Source organism: Oryza glaberrima, chromosome 3 (assembly GCF_000147395.1).
Source record: "Oryza glaberrima chromosome 3, OglaRS2, whole genome shotgun sequence".
NCBI classification, from domain to species: Eukaryota; Viridiplantae; Streptophyta; class Magnoliopsida; order Poales; family Poaceae; genus Oryza; species Oryza glaberrima.
In genome coordinates, this window is record NC_068328.1 from 28,755,527 (window position 1) to 28,775,084 (window position 19,558).

At 48.1% G+C, this 19,558-nt stretch overlaps 3 protein-coding genes across 3 annotated transcripts; all 3 read right to left on the minus strand.

Moving 5' to 3' along the window:
• Positions 1–13: 13 nt before the first annotated feature.
• LOC127766149 (hypothetical protein At1g04090-like) lies at positions 14–2,297 on the minus strand. Its single transcript, XM_052291215.1, has 2 exons — positions 1,980–2,297; positions 14–1,887 (listed from the first exon to the last, which is right to left on the minus strand). Exons 1-2 carry the CDS (start codon positions 2,071–2,073, stop codon positions 251–253), a joined length of 1,731 nt encoding a protein of 576 aa, XP_052147175.1. The 5' UTR covers positions 2,074–2,297; the 3' UTR covers positions 14–250.
• Positions 2,298–3,244: 947 nt separating this feature from the next.
• LOC127766152 (uncharacterized) lies at positions 3,245–6,210 on the minus strand. Its single transcript, XM_052291217.1, has 2 exons — positions 5,463–6,210; positions 3,245–3,617 (listed from the first exon to the last, which is right to left on the minus strand). Exon 1 carries the CDS (start codon positions 6,091–6,093, stop codon positions 5,464–5,466), a length of 630 nt encoding a protein of 209 aa, XP_052147177.1. The 5' UTR covers positions 6,094–6,210; the 3' UTR covers positions 3,245–3,617; position 5,463.
• A 3,690-nt stretch (positions 6,211–9,900) lies between these two features.
• Positions 9,901–12,999, minus strand: LOC127766150 (uncharacterized). The gene is made up of 3 exons (XM_052291216.1): positions 12,302–12,999; positions 10,928–11,216; positions 9,901–10,305 (listed from the first exon to the last, which is right to left on the minus strand). The coding sequence occupies exons 1-3, from the start codon at positions 12,986–12,988 to the stop codon at positions 10,265–10,267; spliced, it is 1,017 nt and encodes a 338-aa protein (XP_052147176.1). The 5' UTR covers positions 12,989–12,999; the 3' UTR covers positions 9,901–10,264.
• Positions 13,000–19,558: the final 6,559 nt, after the last annotated feature.

Consider the following 19,558-nt stretch of genomic DNA (forward strand, 5'->3'; position numbering starts at 1 on the left):
AAAACAAAATCGGTTTGACAAAATACTCAAGTAGGTAGTCCCTTGTTCTCACGTACTGTAGTAGTAGTGGACAGTATAATAATAGCCTACAAAGTACAAACAATAGCAAATCTGTTCCCTCAATCATGAATAATAATCACGTAGTACTACATCTCTGGCACAGTACAAGCTGCTCCAGTAACCGTAAAACACCTGAACCAAAACGACACAAAGAGACACACCAAAGCACAAATGACAAATCCTCAGCCTCCTACCATCGCTCGTCCCCTTCCCAGTTGTTCTTCTCCTTGGGCCCCGTCGGCCCCTCCTCCCTGGACAACTCGTTGGGCAGCTTGTTCAGCATCCTCTCCGCGGGGCTCCTCAGCCGGCGGTGCATCGCGCTCGTCATCCGCTCCATCCTCTGCCTCGACTTGTACACCACCGTCGGCCCCCACACCCTCATGAAGTTGAGCCACCGCGGCTCCTCCACGGCGCCCTCGCCGAGGTACTCCGCCGCCACGATCTTGTACTTGGCGCTGGAATCCACGGCCAGCTCGCTCCGCGCCGCGTCGTTCCGGATGCCGATCCCGAGCGCCGCCGACCCCTGCAGGTACACGCCCGGGAACGGGTAGCTGGCGTGGCCGTTCCGGGAGGAGTACACCGCCGGCTTGTTCCCCGCGGTGTACTCGAGCGCGGACGCGTCCACCCACCGCCCGCCGCTGTGCTGCGAGAAGTAGACGGCCATGAGCTCGCCGGTGAAGTTGCTGACGCGGAGCGTGAAGTGCTCCCAGTCGCCGATGTGCTGCCCGGTCTTGCCGAGCGGGATGGTGATCGGCCCCAACTTGAACCTGGCCGGGCCATTGAACGGGCAGAACACCCACATGGCGACGTCGGTGCACGTCCCGCCCATCGCCGGCTTCACGTGCGCGTACAGCTCCGCGCTGTCGATGTCGCCGTAGATGATGGACTCCCCACGCTTGCCGTCCGGCAGGCCGATCCAGTACTCGCCGTCGTTGCACTCGCCGCACGGGAGGTGGGACCCCTCGCCGTCGAGCTCCACGGCGGCGTCCTCCCCTTTCTTGCACAGCGCGGCGCCGTTCTTGAAGAACCAGGAGACGGACGACGGGAGGTACACCTCCTTGGGGTGGAAGTACAGCGTCGGGCCGTAGTGGCGGATCACCGCGTGCGCCTGCTCCAGCGTCGGCATCGCCGACAGGTCGAGGTCCACGTTCTTGAGGCACGCCATCCCCTGCTCCCGCGGCGACAGCCCCACCGCGCCGCAGCAGAACGTCCCGGCGCCGATGCCCCGCCCCCACATCCCCCGGTGCGTCGGCCTGATGCCACGCAGGGCGAACGCCGCCGGGACCGTCGACGACGACCAGCACGCCGATTGCCCCACGAGCTGGAGCTGCAGCAGCGACCCGTGGGGCTCGCACTCGTCGGTGAGGTCCGCGCGGGCGCACGCCACCTCCCTGAGCGGCGGCTTGTCGGGCTCAGCCGTGACGAGCAGCCCGAGCGCCCGGTACCCATCCGTCGGCACGGGAAGCCAGAAGTAGGCGCCGGTGCGGCCGTACCCACGGCAAGACTTCCTGTCCTCCCCGACGCCATCGGCGCGGAACGCGCACACGAGCTCGTAGTCGTGCGGCGGCCGGAGAGGCGGCAGCGACTCCGACTCCGGCTTGCCCGCCACCGCCTTGGCGACGAGCAGGTGGCCGTGGAGCGGGCGTGTGTTGGGCTGGCAGTAATGGCCGAGCACGGAGAACCCCTCCGGCACGCCGGCCGGCCTGTAGAACGTGACGCCGCCGCCGCCGCCCTTCGTCGCCGACAGGGCGCAGATCTTCTCGAACGCGGTGACCGCCGCGAGCTCCAGCTCCCCCACGCAGATCCTCCCCGTCGCAAACCCACCACCTAATCCAATCCATAACCAAATCAACACCCCCCACTCGGATAAAGCGAGACAGAATCCATCCAAATTGAAGCGTGAGAGAGACACCACTCACCTTGCGGCCATGCCGGGAGGGCGTCGGCGAAGGCGAAGCGCGCCGGCTCGGTCTCCTCCGCCGCGCGGCCCCCGATGCCCAACCGCTGCAGCATCGCCTTCGCCTCCTCGCGCTTGTGTTGGATCAGGTGAGGTGACAGGCCACACACCACCACAGTGACACACACAAACACACTAGCTGGCTCTGGCTGACGACGCCTCACGCGCGCATCGGCCGGCCAGATCCGTCTCTGACTGGCTCGTGGTCTGGGGGCGCTTTCGACGCTAGGATTTGGCAATTTGCTGGTGTATGCGCGCGCCCGACATGCCGGTCCGCGCCGCGGCGACTCCAATTAAAGGGGGCAGATGCCGTTCTTGGGTTGGTGGAGGGTGCGAATCTTAGGAGAGGAGGACGCCTAGGAAACTATTCTAATCCCTCGAGGGGATGTTCTCTCGTTTGCTCAAAAATCATCTAAATAATTATGAAAAATTTTAAAAAAAAATTGACAACATTCATACAACACATATATACAACTCCACAAAATGTCAAGTCCAAACTCAACTCACACGTCGAGATATAAAAAAGACAAATTCAGCGTATGAATAGTAGTGTACTGTTTATATCTAAATTTGTCTTTTTTGTTTCTCGATGTGTAGATTGAATTTGAACATGAATTTTAGTGGACTAGTAGGTATCATTATACTCTACATTGTCAATTTTTTTTCAGAATTTTTCGCAACTATTTGTATCAAATTTGGAGGAAAAAGGTATACGAGGAGATATCCCCTCGAGGGACTAGAATCACTCCCGGACGCCTTGCCCTGCGATGAGAGGCGATGCGCATGTGGATCCCCCAATTGGAATTGGATGGATCATGGACGGATGGATGTAGCCGCCGACACTCGTCTACTAAACGCTTTCTCGTAGACCTATACGAATGTGAGAATGTGCGAGGAGTGTGCCAGTGTGGTGAGGATGGGGCTGTTTGGTCTGTTGTTTATGTCAAGTTGCTGTTGTTCACGTCGGGGTACTAATAAAGTTTGATGATACCATTAGAACCACCAAATCATTCGGTTTGGTGAGTAACAACAGATCGGTACTCCTACTGCTCGAGTTTTGAGCTACTGTCGGCGCTTGTCAGTGTAGTGCTACTGCTTGCTACTACATCGAGTGAACCTCAGGCCTCGAAGAAATTGGGCGAAATTTTCGGGATCTGGAAGTTCGGCTCCGCTGGCACAATCACACACAGCAAGCAGATATGATGCTGAAAATGGCCCAATCACAAGTCCACACAACAGAGCAAGAGGGGATGGCATCATGGCAACAATGTTATCTTTGACACAAGAGACAAAAGGCTAGAAGAGTTGGATAGCTGGCTGCACGGTTTCATTGACACGCAGCAACCTGGCTTCACGTGGTCAAGTTCACTTCACTGCTTGCTCTATGGAATAATAAAAATAAAAAGTCTAGCTTCCATCAGTTTGCAGGTCATGTGTGCGAATACCTGGCTAGCAAGTTATGGGAAACGAATTTGTAAACAGGCGTATGAGTACAGAATCTCATGGCATTTCTCCCCGTTTCCATCGTAATCACTCTTCTCGGAGACGGAAGTCCATGCCGAAATCAACACCGTCACGGTCATGGGGGTGTGCATGAAAGCTGCAGAAAAGAACCACTGGTTATTAGGGAATAATAGAGGAAGAAACTTTTTGTTTGTTCTGTACAAAAAGAAACAGATAAGAAAAATAACTTTAATCCAAGGAGGAATTATGGGATTCTACACGCATGTAACTTTAATTTTAGTACTACTACTGAAATGGCTGGCCTAATTTCTGCTGCTGCAACTGCAGTACGCCAGTACGTCTGAAACTGCTGCTGCAGATGCCAAATTACAGATATATGATTATCTCAAGTGCTACAGTACTACTCAACAATCGAAGTACACTGTACACCATGATAAAGATCGCTAAAGGGAAACTATGCAAGGACTTAAATAGTTCAATCAGTGATCAGCATGAACTATCCTCACCACCATACAGAGTGTAAATTCATCAAGCATCAGTATTTCAGTGTTCTGTTCACTTAAACAGCATGTTCAAAGTCAAAAGATTAAAATTTCAAACAGTCAAACAAAAAAAATCAAGCAAGCTAATTGGGATGTTTTGACTACTAAATCATATGGCAATTCTGAGATACATTTTGTATGTTTACCACAGAACTGAGGTATTGGTATGTATCAATGGTTACCCATGGATCATACTTCTCTGAACAAGCGGCTATTACTTGCACAAAGCTACTATACACTGTAGTGAGATAAATCACTAGTTTGACATACATTGGAGAGGCAGACCCCTATTGAGAAAATCTTCTCAAAGGTTTTCTCCATTACACATGTCCACGCCTCACTAAGTAGGTTAATGAAAAACCCCATTATGACTAAACAAAGTACTGATTAAAAACAAACAGTCCTAGTGGCACAGAATGAATAAAGCATGGCAACTGTTAGGTCCAAAAGTGCTCTTTGGTAGGGTACCCAATTATTGGATGTTAGACCTGAGTAACACCTATCCACAGAAACGGGCTAGCATGAACTAATCGGATAATTGTCGGCTCGTCCTTAATGAAAGTATCAACACAAAATTTGTATCCACTAAAAATTGTAAAATTCAATCACATTATTTCCAGAACTTATAAAATGTAAATTCCATAAACATCCACAGCGTAGATCCAAGCGCAGATTCACAACAAACAGCAATAGGGATGCTGCTTGAATGTGCTGAATTTTGCCCCAGAAACATGAGGAAGAACTATTGGGGCATGCTTGCACAATTTTGAACTCAGAGAACAGACATAGACAGATTAAAGACGAGAAATTAGCTAAAGCTATTGTTTCTTGGCCACTAAAACTGTTTAAAAAATGTACAAACACACACTCAATGTTATCAAAGCACACTTCTGAACTACAGCATTGATCATTGATCAGGGCCAGAACTCAGGTCGATCTGCTGCTTTTGCATGCAGGTGGTGTAAAAACCTTTGTTCCTTCATAATACAAAGGTGCGCAATCCTTTTGCACATTCTCTAAAGGGGTAAGAACTCAAAAGTCGGGACTAATTCTTATACATCAAGCAATCCACATAACATCATGAATTCATCCAAATGAGCAGATAATCAATTCAGGGAATCCATAATCTAGATTACCCCACAAAATAACAGGAAAAACAATACTCAGGATACACCTCAAGTTTTGGAGCAAACCTATGTGCTCATTCAATTCCAGAAGGATATTAAATGCATTCCAATCTCATTACAATATCAGGCAAATGCATCAGAAAGTTGGATCATAACAAAAGAAAATTCAAGCCCCCGTTTGTATCAGTAGATCCAGTATGCAAATTTCATAATCAGAACTAAGCATCCTGATCTATTCAGTTCTAGTATAATTAGCACGGCCAATAACGGTAAGGATTGGGGAGAATTGGAGCAAAGGATCAAATCCGCTACCTCAATTTACTTTCGGATCGGGCATGGGGAAGAGGCCCCCGCCGGCGGCGGCCGCGGCGCGGGGCGGCGCGAAGCCGAGCAGCTTCTGCAGGTTGGTGCGGATGCTGATGGAGCAGAGGAAGTAGAGGAAGACCATGGAGCAGTCGGTGGGGTCGTTCCCGGGGACGCCGCGGTGGCTCATGCGCTGGACGAGCGGCACCGGGGCGAAGGGCAGCTTGGCGACGGCGCGGCCCTCGAAGAGGGAGTTGAGCAGGCCGAAGACGACGAAGAGCACGGCGGCCACGACGGCGCCGGACTTGAGCTTGGAGAGCGACAGCTCCCGCGCGGCGTCCTTGAGGCTGGTCTCGACGCGGTCCATCTTCTTGGCCCGCGACGAGGAGGAGCCCGCGGGCTGGGAGGACCCGGAGGCGCCGGCGCCGGCGGAGGACGAGGACGAGGAGTTGGAGGCGCCGGCCTTCATGGCGTCGAGCTTGCGGGAGTGGCGCTCGATGGTGGCGCGGAGGGAGTTGTAGGTGGCGGTGCGGTAGATGAGGAGCCAGGAGATGGCCTCGCAGAGCACGGCCGTGGCGCCCGAGATCGCCACCACCGAGAGGCTGTCGCCGTAGCGCAGGGAGGACAACGCCGACGCCATCGATCGATCTCTTCGCCGCCGACGCCGACGCCGCCGCCGGACGGGGAGGGAGTCGCCGGCTTGGAGGACGGGAAAGAGATCTCGATTTGGCTGCGGAGAGTTTTTTTTTTTTCTCTCTCTTTGGACTTAGCGGCGGTTGGCCCCAGCCGTATGGAGGTTGTGGATTGACTGCGGTGGGGGGCAGGTAGGTGGCTGACGTGTGGGCCATGCTCGGAGGATTTCCCTAGCTAGAGATTGGTCCGGCAAACTATAGTTTTAACTTAGTTTATACAGAACTAATATGAAATTCCAAGATCAGGCCATTGTACTGATATGAAGTCGAAAAATACAAGAAAAGGGTTGGCATGTTTCTGGGGATCCTGAAACAAGTTCTACTTGCAAATTTAATCTTTTATTTACTACATCCATCTCATAATATGAGATATGCATATATATTAAGAATCAACTTTTAAAAGGTTTGGTCAACAATTAGTATAATATGAATTGGACTTTATTTACTGAAAATAATATCATTGATTTGATATTTTAGTTTACTTTATATGGTTATAATTTAGTTGCTATAAAATTATAGTATATGAGAAATTATAAATCAAAAATTAATCTTGGAGAAAATACATTCTTCTTGTTAAGTTTGGAGGAAAAACAAAGGATTTGGATTCCTAAGGATTAATTCCTTTGGGTGCCATTTGGTTTGTAGGAATGTAAGTATAGAAAACCATTAGAAATTTTTCCCTCCTAGAAGTTGTAGAGAGAAATCATTTGAAAATTTTCATCAACTCATACCTTTTTTTAAAAAAAAATAGATTAAAGTGTACATGCATTCATATTTCTTTTTTTTCCCTATTTATAGGGGTTAAAATTCCTCTAAATTGAATAAACCCTATTCTGTTGACTTGTTGAGTGGCACAGTGTTGAGATCAAATGTCATGGTAATTTGATACAAAGCATTTATTCCTGACGTTATTTGTACTACTCCTATATATTTGCGTGCTTATTTTTTTTCCGAAGGAAATGAACTGAGAAACTTGGTATCATATTCGAAGGCCCAAGAGGCTTTTTTTTTTCTTGAGAGGGTAGGCCCAAGAGAACGAAGGTGGTAGCTTAGCTCTCCTACAAAGCTTCAAAAGAAAATAATGTCCTCTTCGAAGGGCAGAAGACTAGTGCAGCAGATTTCACCAACCGAAGACTGCAAGGCCTTCACGAACGCATGTAAAAAGGGCCTAAAAAGGAATTGAAATATCGAATTGAGGGAGAAAAAGCATACCGAACTATCCAATTTCTATCAAGTTAACATATCAGCCACAGAGAGGTAGGGACTTCATCCCATTCCTATGAGCAAGCAACACATTCGTGGTTCCTCTGAAATGTCAGAACTCAGAAATATCAGAAGAACCAGATTGATCTCCTAATGTCTCAAAAGGAGATGTGAAAGAAGAGTCCACAAATTGGACAGTTTGGTAACTGATTAACCTAATGCTAGTAGTGACAGTAGACTAATCCATTGCCAGGGACTGTTCAGATTTCAGAAAAACAGAGGAAACTTTTACTCCTCTGGAGCCATCCCGTTTGCTGTAGTAAAATGGTGGAGGTGTCGATGGAATTGTCTGATCCTATTCTTTTTTTTTTCCCTACGCAGCGTCAATATCTGGATATAGCGCAGCTGCGCGTAGTACTCGTACGCAGCGTCAATATCTGACTCGTCGGCGAAGAGGTAGCCGCCGCGGCACGTACTGGCCGTTTCTCGAACGGCGCAACCGCCACGCCAAGCCCCCGCGTGGGCCGCAGCACGCCACCGCGCATGAGGATCGGCGACACGCCCAGCCCCGCGGGACGCAGCAGGTCGAGGATCGACTCGAAGCCCCCGCCCGCGGCCACGCCCACGCCCCGCGGTCCGCGGATCCGTTCGGCCCCGGCCTCCAGCTGCGACCTGCGAGGGCTGTCACCTGCCGGTCGACGAGCTATCCCCCGGGCTGCACCGCGTGCGCATGGGCTCCAAGATGAAACGTGGCCACTGGCCACGGCCTCCCTCCGGCCGCTCCGGCGCCGACACGCCTCACCAACCGGATCGCGTGCGGTTTCCTGCCCGCGTCGCCGGCGAGCGGCGAGCGAGAGAGCAAGGGGAAGAGAGAGAGAGAGAGAGAGAGAGAGGCGAGGAGTTTGTTGTTGCGGCGGTTACCGCCGAAGCGCCGAGGCGGGGCGGCGAATCCGATGTGGCGGTCGCCATTCACTGGCATGCGGGGCCCACATTTTGGGGCTTGTGGAGGAACGAAACGGCGGGGAGGAAAGCTGGCGGCGGAGCGGGAGGCGAGTTGGCGAGTGTGCTCTCGTTCCAGACACCGCCAGGTGGGGCCACGGAAGCTAGGAACCCCGTGTAGGGCTTTGTTTGGATAGGCCGAAACACCGGCCCATCTCGTCTGTAGGCTGGAATTTTGGCGAAAATGTCGCGTCCGAATTTTGGCTCATCCAGACAAAAGGCCGTACCGATCTGCCCGTAGCAAGCACACGTATGATACGAGACGACGAATCAAGTCTGACTTGTACGGGAACGGAGTAGAAGAGCCGATTCCGACTCATTTTTTTTTCTTGTTCTGATGAAACGATACATTGTCGTCGTCTTCGATGGCTCAAAGCTCAATCCGGCATCGGGCAGCTGCGGCGAGGAAAATCCACCAAGGCACCAACCACCGGCGTGCTTGATTCCAATCGATCGCTTCGGTGCTGGTTGCTGGGTACAATACAATGGCGGCGCCGGAAGCGGAAGGGAAGGTGAGGCGGACGAGGCGGCTGACGCCGGAGCAGATCGACCGCGCCATTGCCTTCGAGAGGAGAGGCCCTTCCGGTCGAAGCTCCTCGACATGCTCGACGTCCCCGGGAGCGTCATATCGACGACGGCATGAAGCAACACCTCAGGGAGACCCTCGCTAAGGCCGCGTGGCACGTGGAGAAGACGCACCACATCAGGATGGAGTACGAGGAGAGGGTGCTCCGCCGGTTCGTCTTGCACGGCTACGTCGACGTCACCGATAACGAGGACGATCAGGTGGGAGACGACGACGACGACGATGGTGACGATAAGGATGATCCACCGGCCTCCTTGATACGTCCCCTAAGCTCGGCTCCAGTGGATACAGTGGCGGACCCGAGGATTTCCCTAAGGCCCGGACAAAGTTAACTGTTATCCCCAAACTTCCGATGGTGGCACGCTAGCTGATGTATGATGAAACTAAGAAGTGTACAATAGTACAAATTTAATTGTGGTCCGAAATAGAAGTACAAGATATCCTTTAGGGATGTACTAATAAGTAAGATGGGCAGCGGAATGCAAGTGTGACTTACAAAACGTACGCTCGAAAAATGAGGGACTTTCTCTCCATCTCTCAAACGCAAGTTTCTATTTATCATGGCAAGGCAAATTAGAACGCTTCTCTCAAACGCAAGTCTCTTTCTATCGTGGCAAGGCAAATTAGAACGTTGGTGCTCACGTGTTCCAGAGGGCAAGTCGCAAATTGGTACTGTACTAGGTTTTTATTTTTAAATTGATTTTATACGGATCGACAAGGCAATGAAAGAGCTTCATAAAAACTGACGGGCAACAGTGTATGCACAAGTCTACAGCATTCAAAGCTTTGATAGCTCTCCTACAAAGCTTCATAAGAAAACAATGTCCTCCTCGCGGGCGAATTGCAGTATTGCACAGACCGAAGCCTGCAATGCATGCAGGAAGGCAACTGAAAGGGCATAACATAAAAAAGGATTTGAGGGGAAAAAAATGCATACTGAAGTATCCAATTTATAGCAAGTCACAGAAACAATTAACAGAGAACTAACGACTTCAGCACATTCCTATGAGCAAGAAGCATACTCATAGTCATACTTCCAGCGAAGTGCCAAAAAACATCAGAAGAACAAAGCCGTCTCCTAATGTCCAAAAGAGTTGCGAAAGAATCAGTCCAGGACTGTTTTTTTTTTTTTTGGTAACTGATTATCCTATTGCTAGTAGTGACAGTAAACTGATACATTGCCAGGGACTGTTCAGAAAAACCAAAGGGGACTTTTCTAATCCTCCAAAGCCATCATGTTGCTGTAAAATGGTGGAGGCGTCGACCACACTGTCCAGGGGAGGCCGGGAGGGGAAGAAAGTGTTGCCTGGTCCTATTCCTATCCTTTTCTCCTATGCAGCATCAATATCAGGAAAGCGCAGCCGCCTGTACCCTGGTGTCACAATGTCAAAGGTGAATGATCAGAATTAGGAATCCAGAAAACAAATTACATTTACTGAGTGATACAATCAAATAATTTATGTTACCGATACAGTTGCACAAGACATAATAACACTATTCCATTTCTAATAATAGGAGTAGGAGAGGGCTTGACCTCTCTTTCTCAAAAAAGAAAAGCACAGGGCATAAGCAGTGAGAAAATAGCTCCTTATTTTTAAGATTCCTAAATTAGATCACCAGCATATACTTCAAAGTAAACAGCGGAATGTTGAATGCGAACAGATAACAGATATGGAGTACACGATACAGCATGAAAGCAGGCAAAACCCATCAGCATGAAAGCAAATTTAAACATTAGTTTTCTGCTAGACTAATTCTGTTGTATCAGCGTAGGTATTAATGTGTATTGACTTCTCTTCACCGACATGCTGGATATACCTTTTCTATAACTTTCTATAATCACACTTCCCAGTGGTAAAACACACAGCTAAACAAAAAAAATGTCTGACAGTGTGATGAAAGTTTGGCAAAACAAATAGCTCCCTATTTCTGACAGAAGAACAATAGTGTGCAGAAGACTCAATGGGTGAGTTCATCAGTGAGAAGTTTCTCACCTGGTGTACCAACCATGAACACCACGACCTCGAAGTAGTCAAGTTCACTGGGAAGATCAGTGAGCAGAGGGAAGGGCTGCCCAAGACTGCCTGCTCGAATAAAGATGGACATGTTCCGGAAGCGAAAGTTGCTGCCGAGTCGATCTTCCAGGACACTGCCCAGTTCAATCAGACTCCTTCCAGGGACCGACAGATTTTGCGGGCCCGGGATATTGAAGTTCCCATCATCATCAGCCACCCTAACACCGACTTGTATCTCTCCAGAGCCTCGGCGCTGTAGCCCACAAAGCTGCTTATGCAAATTTGAAGGAAGATGTCAGTGGACAGTGAACACAGAGGTATAAAAACAGACTTGAACACAGAGGTATAACTTGACATAGATGACACAAATAGTGATCTCATTTATAAGAACCCAATTCACCAATTGACATCTAAAGAAGAAGGAAGCTACTTTTGCTTCAAAGACATTCAATCAAAAACTTTTCGACAAAACTAGCTGCTCGTAATTGACTTTGCAGTTACAGAAAAGGTGCAGTAAAAGAACTTATCAGTACGGACAACCAATTGTAGTAATCACTTACTGATCCTATCATCAGAACTTAATTCCAAGCAAATCTGTCATCAGAATTTTATCAACCAAAGAACATAATCTGTAACACAAGTTGAAGCTACTGCAGACCAGGAATCAGCAACAACTAGTCGGTTAATCTCTGAACTAACAGAAGAATTAGCCACAAGAGGCAGACTAGAACTATGTTAGTGGACACAGAGGAATAGAATAGACTTGCAAATGAGCGCTAATTCGGCATAGATGCATCTCATTTAAGAACCCAGTCCACAAGTTAACACCTGAAGCAAGAAGGAAACTACTTTTGCTTCAAATAATTTTAACCAGAAACTATTCGGCAACAGCTAGCTGCTTGCAACCGAGTTTGCAGTTACAAAAAGGTGCAGCAAAACTAGAGTCCACAAATTTTGTCAATACTACCGACCAATTATAACTACCACTGAATGATCCTATCGTCAGAATTAGTTTCTCCAAAGAACCCAATCATTAACACAAGTTGAAGCTTATCGCAGACCAAGAATCAGCAAGAACAAGAACAAATAGATTTAGATCAAGTGTAAAGGTTTGAAGAATTGACCACAACAGGCAGAATAGTATTTGCACAACTAACAGAGCATGGCAATTGGCAGAGCAAGTCTTTGATCACACAATACCTAGAACACATACGTCTCCACAAATTTCGCGCAACAGAAATGGTAGAAAGAGCACTTCTATTTGCAATAATAGCCGAACAGATCAATCGCCGATCAAGTTTGCAGAATCACCAAGAACTGTGCAAGAAATGAGGGTGCGGGTAATGAACTCACCCATGCTGCTCCTCCCACCTGGAACGGTGGCCTCTGCACCCTCGTGGGGATGACCTGAACCTCCCACTCCATCATCGAGCTGAAGCGCGCGTTGAAGCGGTCGATGCACTGGAGGCTGACGCCCGTGTTCCAGCGTTGGTACTTGCCGTTGGTCCGGAGGGCCCTCAGACCTCCATTGAACGAGCTCGCGTTGATGAGAACGACGCCTCCGCCTCTCGGGCCCGGGACGGTGCGCCACATGACGTTGGTGTCCATCGTCTCCAAGACGCGCTGCGTGACGAGGATGCCGATGTGGCCTTCGTCCGCGCCCAAGGGCGTGCCGGCGACGTAGCGGCCGTAGGCGCCGCGGAGCAAGATGTGCGGGGTGTCTCCCCCCAGGATCTGCACGCACCACACGGTGTTGATCAGCCCGCGGCGGCAGTCGGTGCGCACGCGCACCCCCGACTCGTCGGCGAAGAGGTAGCCGCCGCGGCCGCGGTTGAGGAGCCGCACGTACTGCCCGTTCTCGAACGGCGCCACGCCAAGGCGCGCGGGCCCGTCGCCGGACGACGCGAAGCAGATCGAGTTCAAGCCCACGCCCGCGCCCGGCTGAACGTTCGTCCCCGGGCTCCAGCAGTGAGGGCTGTCGCCTGTGCTCGTCGACGAGCTCCCGCCCGTGCTGCTGGACTCCGTGCCGAACATGGCCATGGCCTCCGGCCGCTCCGGCGCCGACACGCCTCACGAACCGGATCGCGCGCGGCTTCCTGCCCTCGTCGCCGGCGAGGAGCGAGCAGCAAGCGAGAGAGAAAGGGGGAGAGAGAGAGAGAGAGAGAGAGAGAGAGAGAGAGAGAGAGACGAGGTGTTTGCTGTTGCGGCGGTTAGCGCCGAGGCGGCGTCGGGTTTAAATAGGCTCTCGGCGACGAGAGAGGCGGGCGGCCAATCTGACGTGGCGGTTGCCGTCCACTGACATGTGGGGCCCACATTTGGTAGGCACAGGGAGACACGTCACCTGCGTGGAGCCTGGCTTGCCTAGGAAGGAAACAGCTGCCGCCTGCTGGTCCCGTCCTGTGCGGCGGCCGCTCGCAGACGACGGCGGCGGAGCGTCGCGGCCGCGGCCGTCCGAGCCTCCCGTCGGCGACGGGATTCTCTTCAGCAAAGCCCATGGCGCCGGTGTTTGGAGGGAGTTCTTTGGACACCGGACACGGGCACGGGGCACCCAGACCGGCCGGAAAGGCGGACACAGACTGGCCTCACCGCGGCGGCGGCGCGGGTGGCAGCTGCTGGAGCGACGGGCGATACGGTGGATTAACACACAACGCAAGTGATGGGCCTGGTGAATTCTGTGAAAAGACAAAAAAGTTCAGTTTTGGTCCTTATTTAAGGACCGAGTTTCGATCAAGTCCCTCAACCGCAAAAAATTTACAACACATCCCGCATCTATCAAAATTCAAAACCAGCGTAAATGTAGTCCTAAGATAGTTTAGACATTGCTTACAACCAGAAAAGAAAATAGCGAGACCCAATATCAATAACATGAAAAAAAAACATGGGAGACACATGTCATCAATTCCTTCATTCTTTCCTTTTCTCTGGGGATCTAACTTGGTCTTCATCCACCTCTCTCTCTTGGCAGGATCGAAGGGGGACTGCACCGGCGAGAGCTCAACGACGCGTTCGTTGACCACAAACTACTCGGCGCATGGCGTGGGCGGGCTTTAGAGCTCCATGCCTCTACTGCTTGGTGAGGCTGGCCTCATAGGAGGACAGGAGGCGCAACGCCGCTACAGCACCATGGCGACAAATATTGACGCTATGGAGAAATCTTCGTCGAGGCCATCGGGCCCATGGCAGCGAACAGGTGGGCGATGAGTCGACGATGCCACCGCCGAAGGTGAAGGGGTCAATAGCAGTAGGTTAGGAGCAATGGATCGAGAAGGAGTAGAGAGGGCCGGACAAGGCGGGCCTCGTCGATGTTGTTGAGATGTCTTCCGGCAAGCTGGCGAGGCCAAGTGGTGGCGGTAGACAAGACGACAGCGCATCGAGCAGACGCTCAGGTGTGCGACGCTGAGGAAAAAGGAAAAGAGAAAGAAAGGATCAGGGTTTGGGTTTGAAGCCATCCAATGGTCTAAACTTACAAAAATTTGAGAGGTGTTGTTTTGTCAAATGTATGATCGGTAGTCCTCTATGCTAACGCGAGAACCTTATCTGTATCTTAAGCAGTCAATCTCATTTAGCTGTAATTTGAATGTTGGATTGGATTGGATTGAAACTAATGTTATTGTCTCTTTCTTTATTTATAAAACAAGAAGACATTTATTTCCTATCATGTCTGCTATATTTCATTTGAATAAACACTAAAGTGATGATACTTTTCACTAGAACATGATGTTAGTACTACCTTTACTCTTTTAGCGTTAGTATTTGATTTATTACTAAATATTATACGAAACAACACACATTGATGTTATATAATTGAGTGAAAGTATAGCATATTAGACATATAATTTTTTAAAAAATTTAGAACCTAAAGCCTCGAATTTCTAGAGATGTTCCTGCACTGTGAGTCTGTGACACCAATTAGGTGTCGCTGAACCTCTAGGTGAGACTGGCACATCAATTTGTTTGCCCCTAGTGAGTGTACGTTTTTATAAAGTTTCTCCCAAGCAGTATGTTTATGCAAAAAGTTTTGGTAAACAATATATCTTTTTAAAAATCTCAAATAAATTGTGGGTCTAAAGTATAAAAAAGTGTGACAAAGCCACGAGGTGGTAAATACTCATCTATCTTAAAATATAGCAATTTCTATGGGTAGACTAGAAATTAATCTCTCCTTCTACTTTTATATATGTTGGTGGGTTATTTTTTTAATAATAGCTAACGAACATCATACAAAAGTGTAACGAATTGACGCTTAACAACAAGTCTAGTAGTATAGCTAACTATTGGCTATTAGCTCATATTAAAGTTAACATGTATAAGAGCAGGTACAGTAGTAGGCTATAAGCCAGCTGCAAATATATTTTAAGGAGGTAAATTAGGAGAGAGAAAAGTAGCGGGCTACAGATTTGTACACTACAAGAGAATTATGCTATTGCCATGAAAATATTGCAACGAACTTTTATTCGTGGCAAATGCATTATTCTATTGCCATGTCCGGTCATCTCGTGGCAATTAGTAAATTATATCACAACAATTTATTATTGTTGTTATACTTTTGATTTTTGTTGCAATAAATAGTGGGCTATGGCCACACGGAAAATTACTGTAGCAATAAGGGTATTTTTTTGCAACAGTTTTTTATTCATGGCAATTAACGTATTCTCTCTAGCTACAGTATATTACTGTTGCATTAATTTTGGACTTGTTGCAATATACCAGCACTATTGCCATGATTTATAGGTTAAATTGTGGCGATAGTATTTTTTAGTAAAAAAATATTGTTTTTGAGTGATGAAAAATTTAGACATAACTGATGTGGTCTCAATTTTTTATCCTTTGGCGGGTCCTAATTTCTTTTTTGGCGCCTAAGTGCAGGACGGCGGGAGTTTTTTTTTTTTGGAATAATGACGGCGGGAGTTGTTACAGATAAATCAAAGATCATTAATCTAATCTAACTAGTGTACAGCCGCCGTCTTCGAGGACGACGGAGGAACGTCTGGCGACTGGCGATTCCACGGGATGTTCCACGCGCTGTTGCCGTCGTGATTCCTGTGTATCGGGTATCATCTTCCTCCTCCTCACGTTCCCAATCTCTCATTCCCCTTCCCTTCTTTCTGTTTTCCTCCTCCTCAAGATCCCAATCTCTCGTTCCCCTCTCCTTCTTCTTTCTGTTTTCCTGTTGGGTGTCTTGCCTCTGTTGCAGCGCTGTGGGATTAGATGCCATGATGGACTGCTGGCTCTGCTTGCCTTAGATTGCAGATAGGGGTGGGGATTGAAGTATGTGGTGCCCAGCTTTTGGCGAGCAGCGTTGTGAGAAATCCCAAACCCTCCATGCCTGCAGCCGGCGTCAATCCCCACCCCTAACTCCACGCTCCCCGCTGAATCAACCTCCCCCTAGTCATCCCTGCCTACTGCCACCAGAACCTCGCGACCCTGCCCCTCTCACAGCCCCCACATCCCGCCGCTTCGTCGCACACCAAATTGCTGAGCGGATACATGGCGCAGGCGGCGCAGATCACATGCCGATTGCTCCCGTCACTGCTGCCTCGTGTGTCCAATCAGTTGCGCACGATCCTAATCTTAGCATGAAGGCATGATTCGGATGCTGCAGGCGGTGCCCCCCCCACCCAACATCTGTCGGTGCTGGCTCTGTACTCTGTAGTTCAATGTTTTGCCGGGCTGCTCGATGGTGGTGGCTGTGTGCTGATTCGGTGGGTCACTCATGCGGAGGAGTGGGCTGGCAGTGCGCCGATTGGCCCGAACAGCGGCGTGTTCTTATGAGCAGCTCAAACCAGTTTGTCCCCTCTACTATAGTGTGCTGCTTCACTTCATTACACTGAAAATTGGCCCAAGGAAAAAATTATATTATATAATTTTCTGACTTAGTTATGTTCATCCCATATTACTAGCAAGTATCAACTCATATGTATTTTCATTCTTCAGTTTCATATCTCTCAATTTATGATTTGATTGGTACTGATTATATTAGGAATCATGAATTAACAATTAACACAACATGAATGCCTTTTTCACTTGTCTTGTAATGCTGTCATTTCCGGAATTATAATTTTGAGTTGTTTCTACAATACAGAACTTTATCTTAATTTCTCTTTGACTTCTTCATGCTAATCCTTGTGAGCAGTGCACATAGGATGGTTAATCATGTTAGAAGGTTTTGTCTGACAATGGAGAAAGCTGACCATTGAATTGAAGGATGTAGATATAATTTGCTTTGACATGTATATTAAGCAGTAGTCTTAAGCAGGAAGCATGTCAGTAGATAGGAGTTGGATGCGCATGAATAAAACTACTGTAGAGTGGCAAAAAGGGCTTCAGGATTTTTTGAACTTTGCATTTGAAGAGGGTGATGAAGGGGGTACTGCTCCCTGCCCATGTAAAAGATGCCTTAACATGGCATACAAAACACGCTCTGAAGTGCAAAGTGACTTACTAAGGAATGGGATTGATGAAAGTTACACACGATGGGTATACCATGGTGAGGATTTAGATGACGAAGATGTCACTGAAGGAGTTGGTGCTGATGGCGTGACAAATGATGGTGTTGCAGTCCGTAATATGATATCTAGCCTTATAAGGGGCACTAACCCTAGAACTAACTTTGGTGATGCAAACAACATTGGAGAATTCAATGATGACGGGGATGCTCCTCTACATGACGCCGAAGTCGGATTGAGCGAAGAACCAAATGATTGTGCTAAGGCGTTCTTTAATTTACTAAAAGAAGCTGAGAAGGAATTGTATCCAGGGTGCAAGGAGGTCACTAAATTGTCTTTCATTGTTAGGCTTTTTCAAATTAAATGCATGTTTGGGATGAGTAATAAGGCATTGGAGGCCATTCTTCAATTGTTCTCAGTTACTCTCCCAAAAGGCCACTGCATCCCAAACACTCTAGATAAAGTGCAAAAAGTTGTTCGAGACCTTGGACTTGACTACCAAAAGATACATGCATGCTACAATGATTGTGTGTTATATCGAAAGGAATATGCAAACTTAGATCAATGTCCAATCTGCAATGAAAGTAGATGGAAAGCAGATTCTTCTACTAGCACAAATGAGGCTAGTTCGTGTGGTTCAACCAAGAAGCGGGTTCCACGAAAAATATTACGGTACTTCCCCCTTACTCCGCGACTGCAACGGTTATATATGAGAGAAACAACCTCTTTGGACATGCGATGGCATAAGGAGGGTCGTGTGAGTGATGATACAATGCGACACCCTGCAGACTCATTAGCTTGGAAACATTTTGATGATATGCATACAGAATTCTCATCTGATGTTCGAAATGTTAGGCTTGGGCTTGCATCTGATGGGTTCAATCCATTTGGGATAATGAGTGTTTCGTACACTACATGGCCTGTCATCTTAATCCCGTACAACTTGCCGCCTTGGTTGTGTTTGAAACAACCATATTGGATTATGTCAATGCTGATACCTGGCCCTAAGTCTCCAGGAAATAACATTGATGTATATTTGCAACCTTTGGTAGATGAGCTCAGAGATCTATGGTTTGATGGTGTTTTGACATGGGATGCCGGAAAGAAGGAGAATTTTCGGTTGCATGCAGCTCTTTTGTGGACAATAAACGACTACCCAGCTTATGGAATGCTATCTGGATGGAGCACAAAAGGCAAGTTGGCATGTCCTTACTGTCACAAAGATACAGAGTATTTTTGGTTGAAATTTGGTTGTAAACATTGCTACATGGGCCATCGTCGCTTTTTGCCTTTGAACCACAAGTGGCGCCGAAACAAGAAGTCATTTAATAACAAGGTTGAACATAGAATTGCACCGGAGCCACTAACAGGTGATGAAGTGTTAAGGCAATATGAAAGCTTTGATCAAGTAATATTTGGGAAACAAACAAAAAAGAGAAAGCGCGTCGAGGAAACCAGATGGCACAACTGGAGGAAAAAAAGTGTATTCTTTCAACTACCTTACTGGAAGACATTGCTAGTAAGGCATAATTTGGATGTGATGCATATTGAGAAGAATATTTGTGACAGTGTGCTAGGCACTTTGCTTGATATGGAGGGAAAATCCAAGGATAGTGTGAAGGCTCGTCTTGACATGCAATTTATGGGGATACGGGATGATCAACATCCTTCGGTGCATAAGGACAAGTACATTTTGCCCCCAGCATGTTATACATTGAGTAAGGATGAGAAGACCTATTTATGCAAATTTTTAGAAGGAGTAAAGATGCCCGATGGTTATGCCTCAAACTTTAAGAGATGTGTGGATGTTAAGGGTTGTAAGGTGACTGGACTTAAATCTCATGATTGCCATGTTATTTTCCAAAAATTTCTTCCCATAGCAATACGCAAGATATTGCCTGAAAAGGTTACAGTTCCATTGATTGAACTAAGTAGATTTTTTAGTGCAATTTGTTCCAAGGAGTTAAATGCTGAAGATTTGAAGAAGTGGAGCTCTTCAATCACAGAAACTATTTGTCAGCTAGAGATGATCTTCCCTCCAGCCTTTTTTGATATCATGATGCATTTGCCTATTCATCTTGCAGAAGAAGCTAGACTTGGTGGGCCTGTCTGCTATAGATGGATGTATCCCATAGAAAGGTATTTGCGTACACTTAAAGGCTAT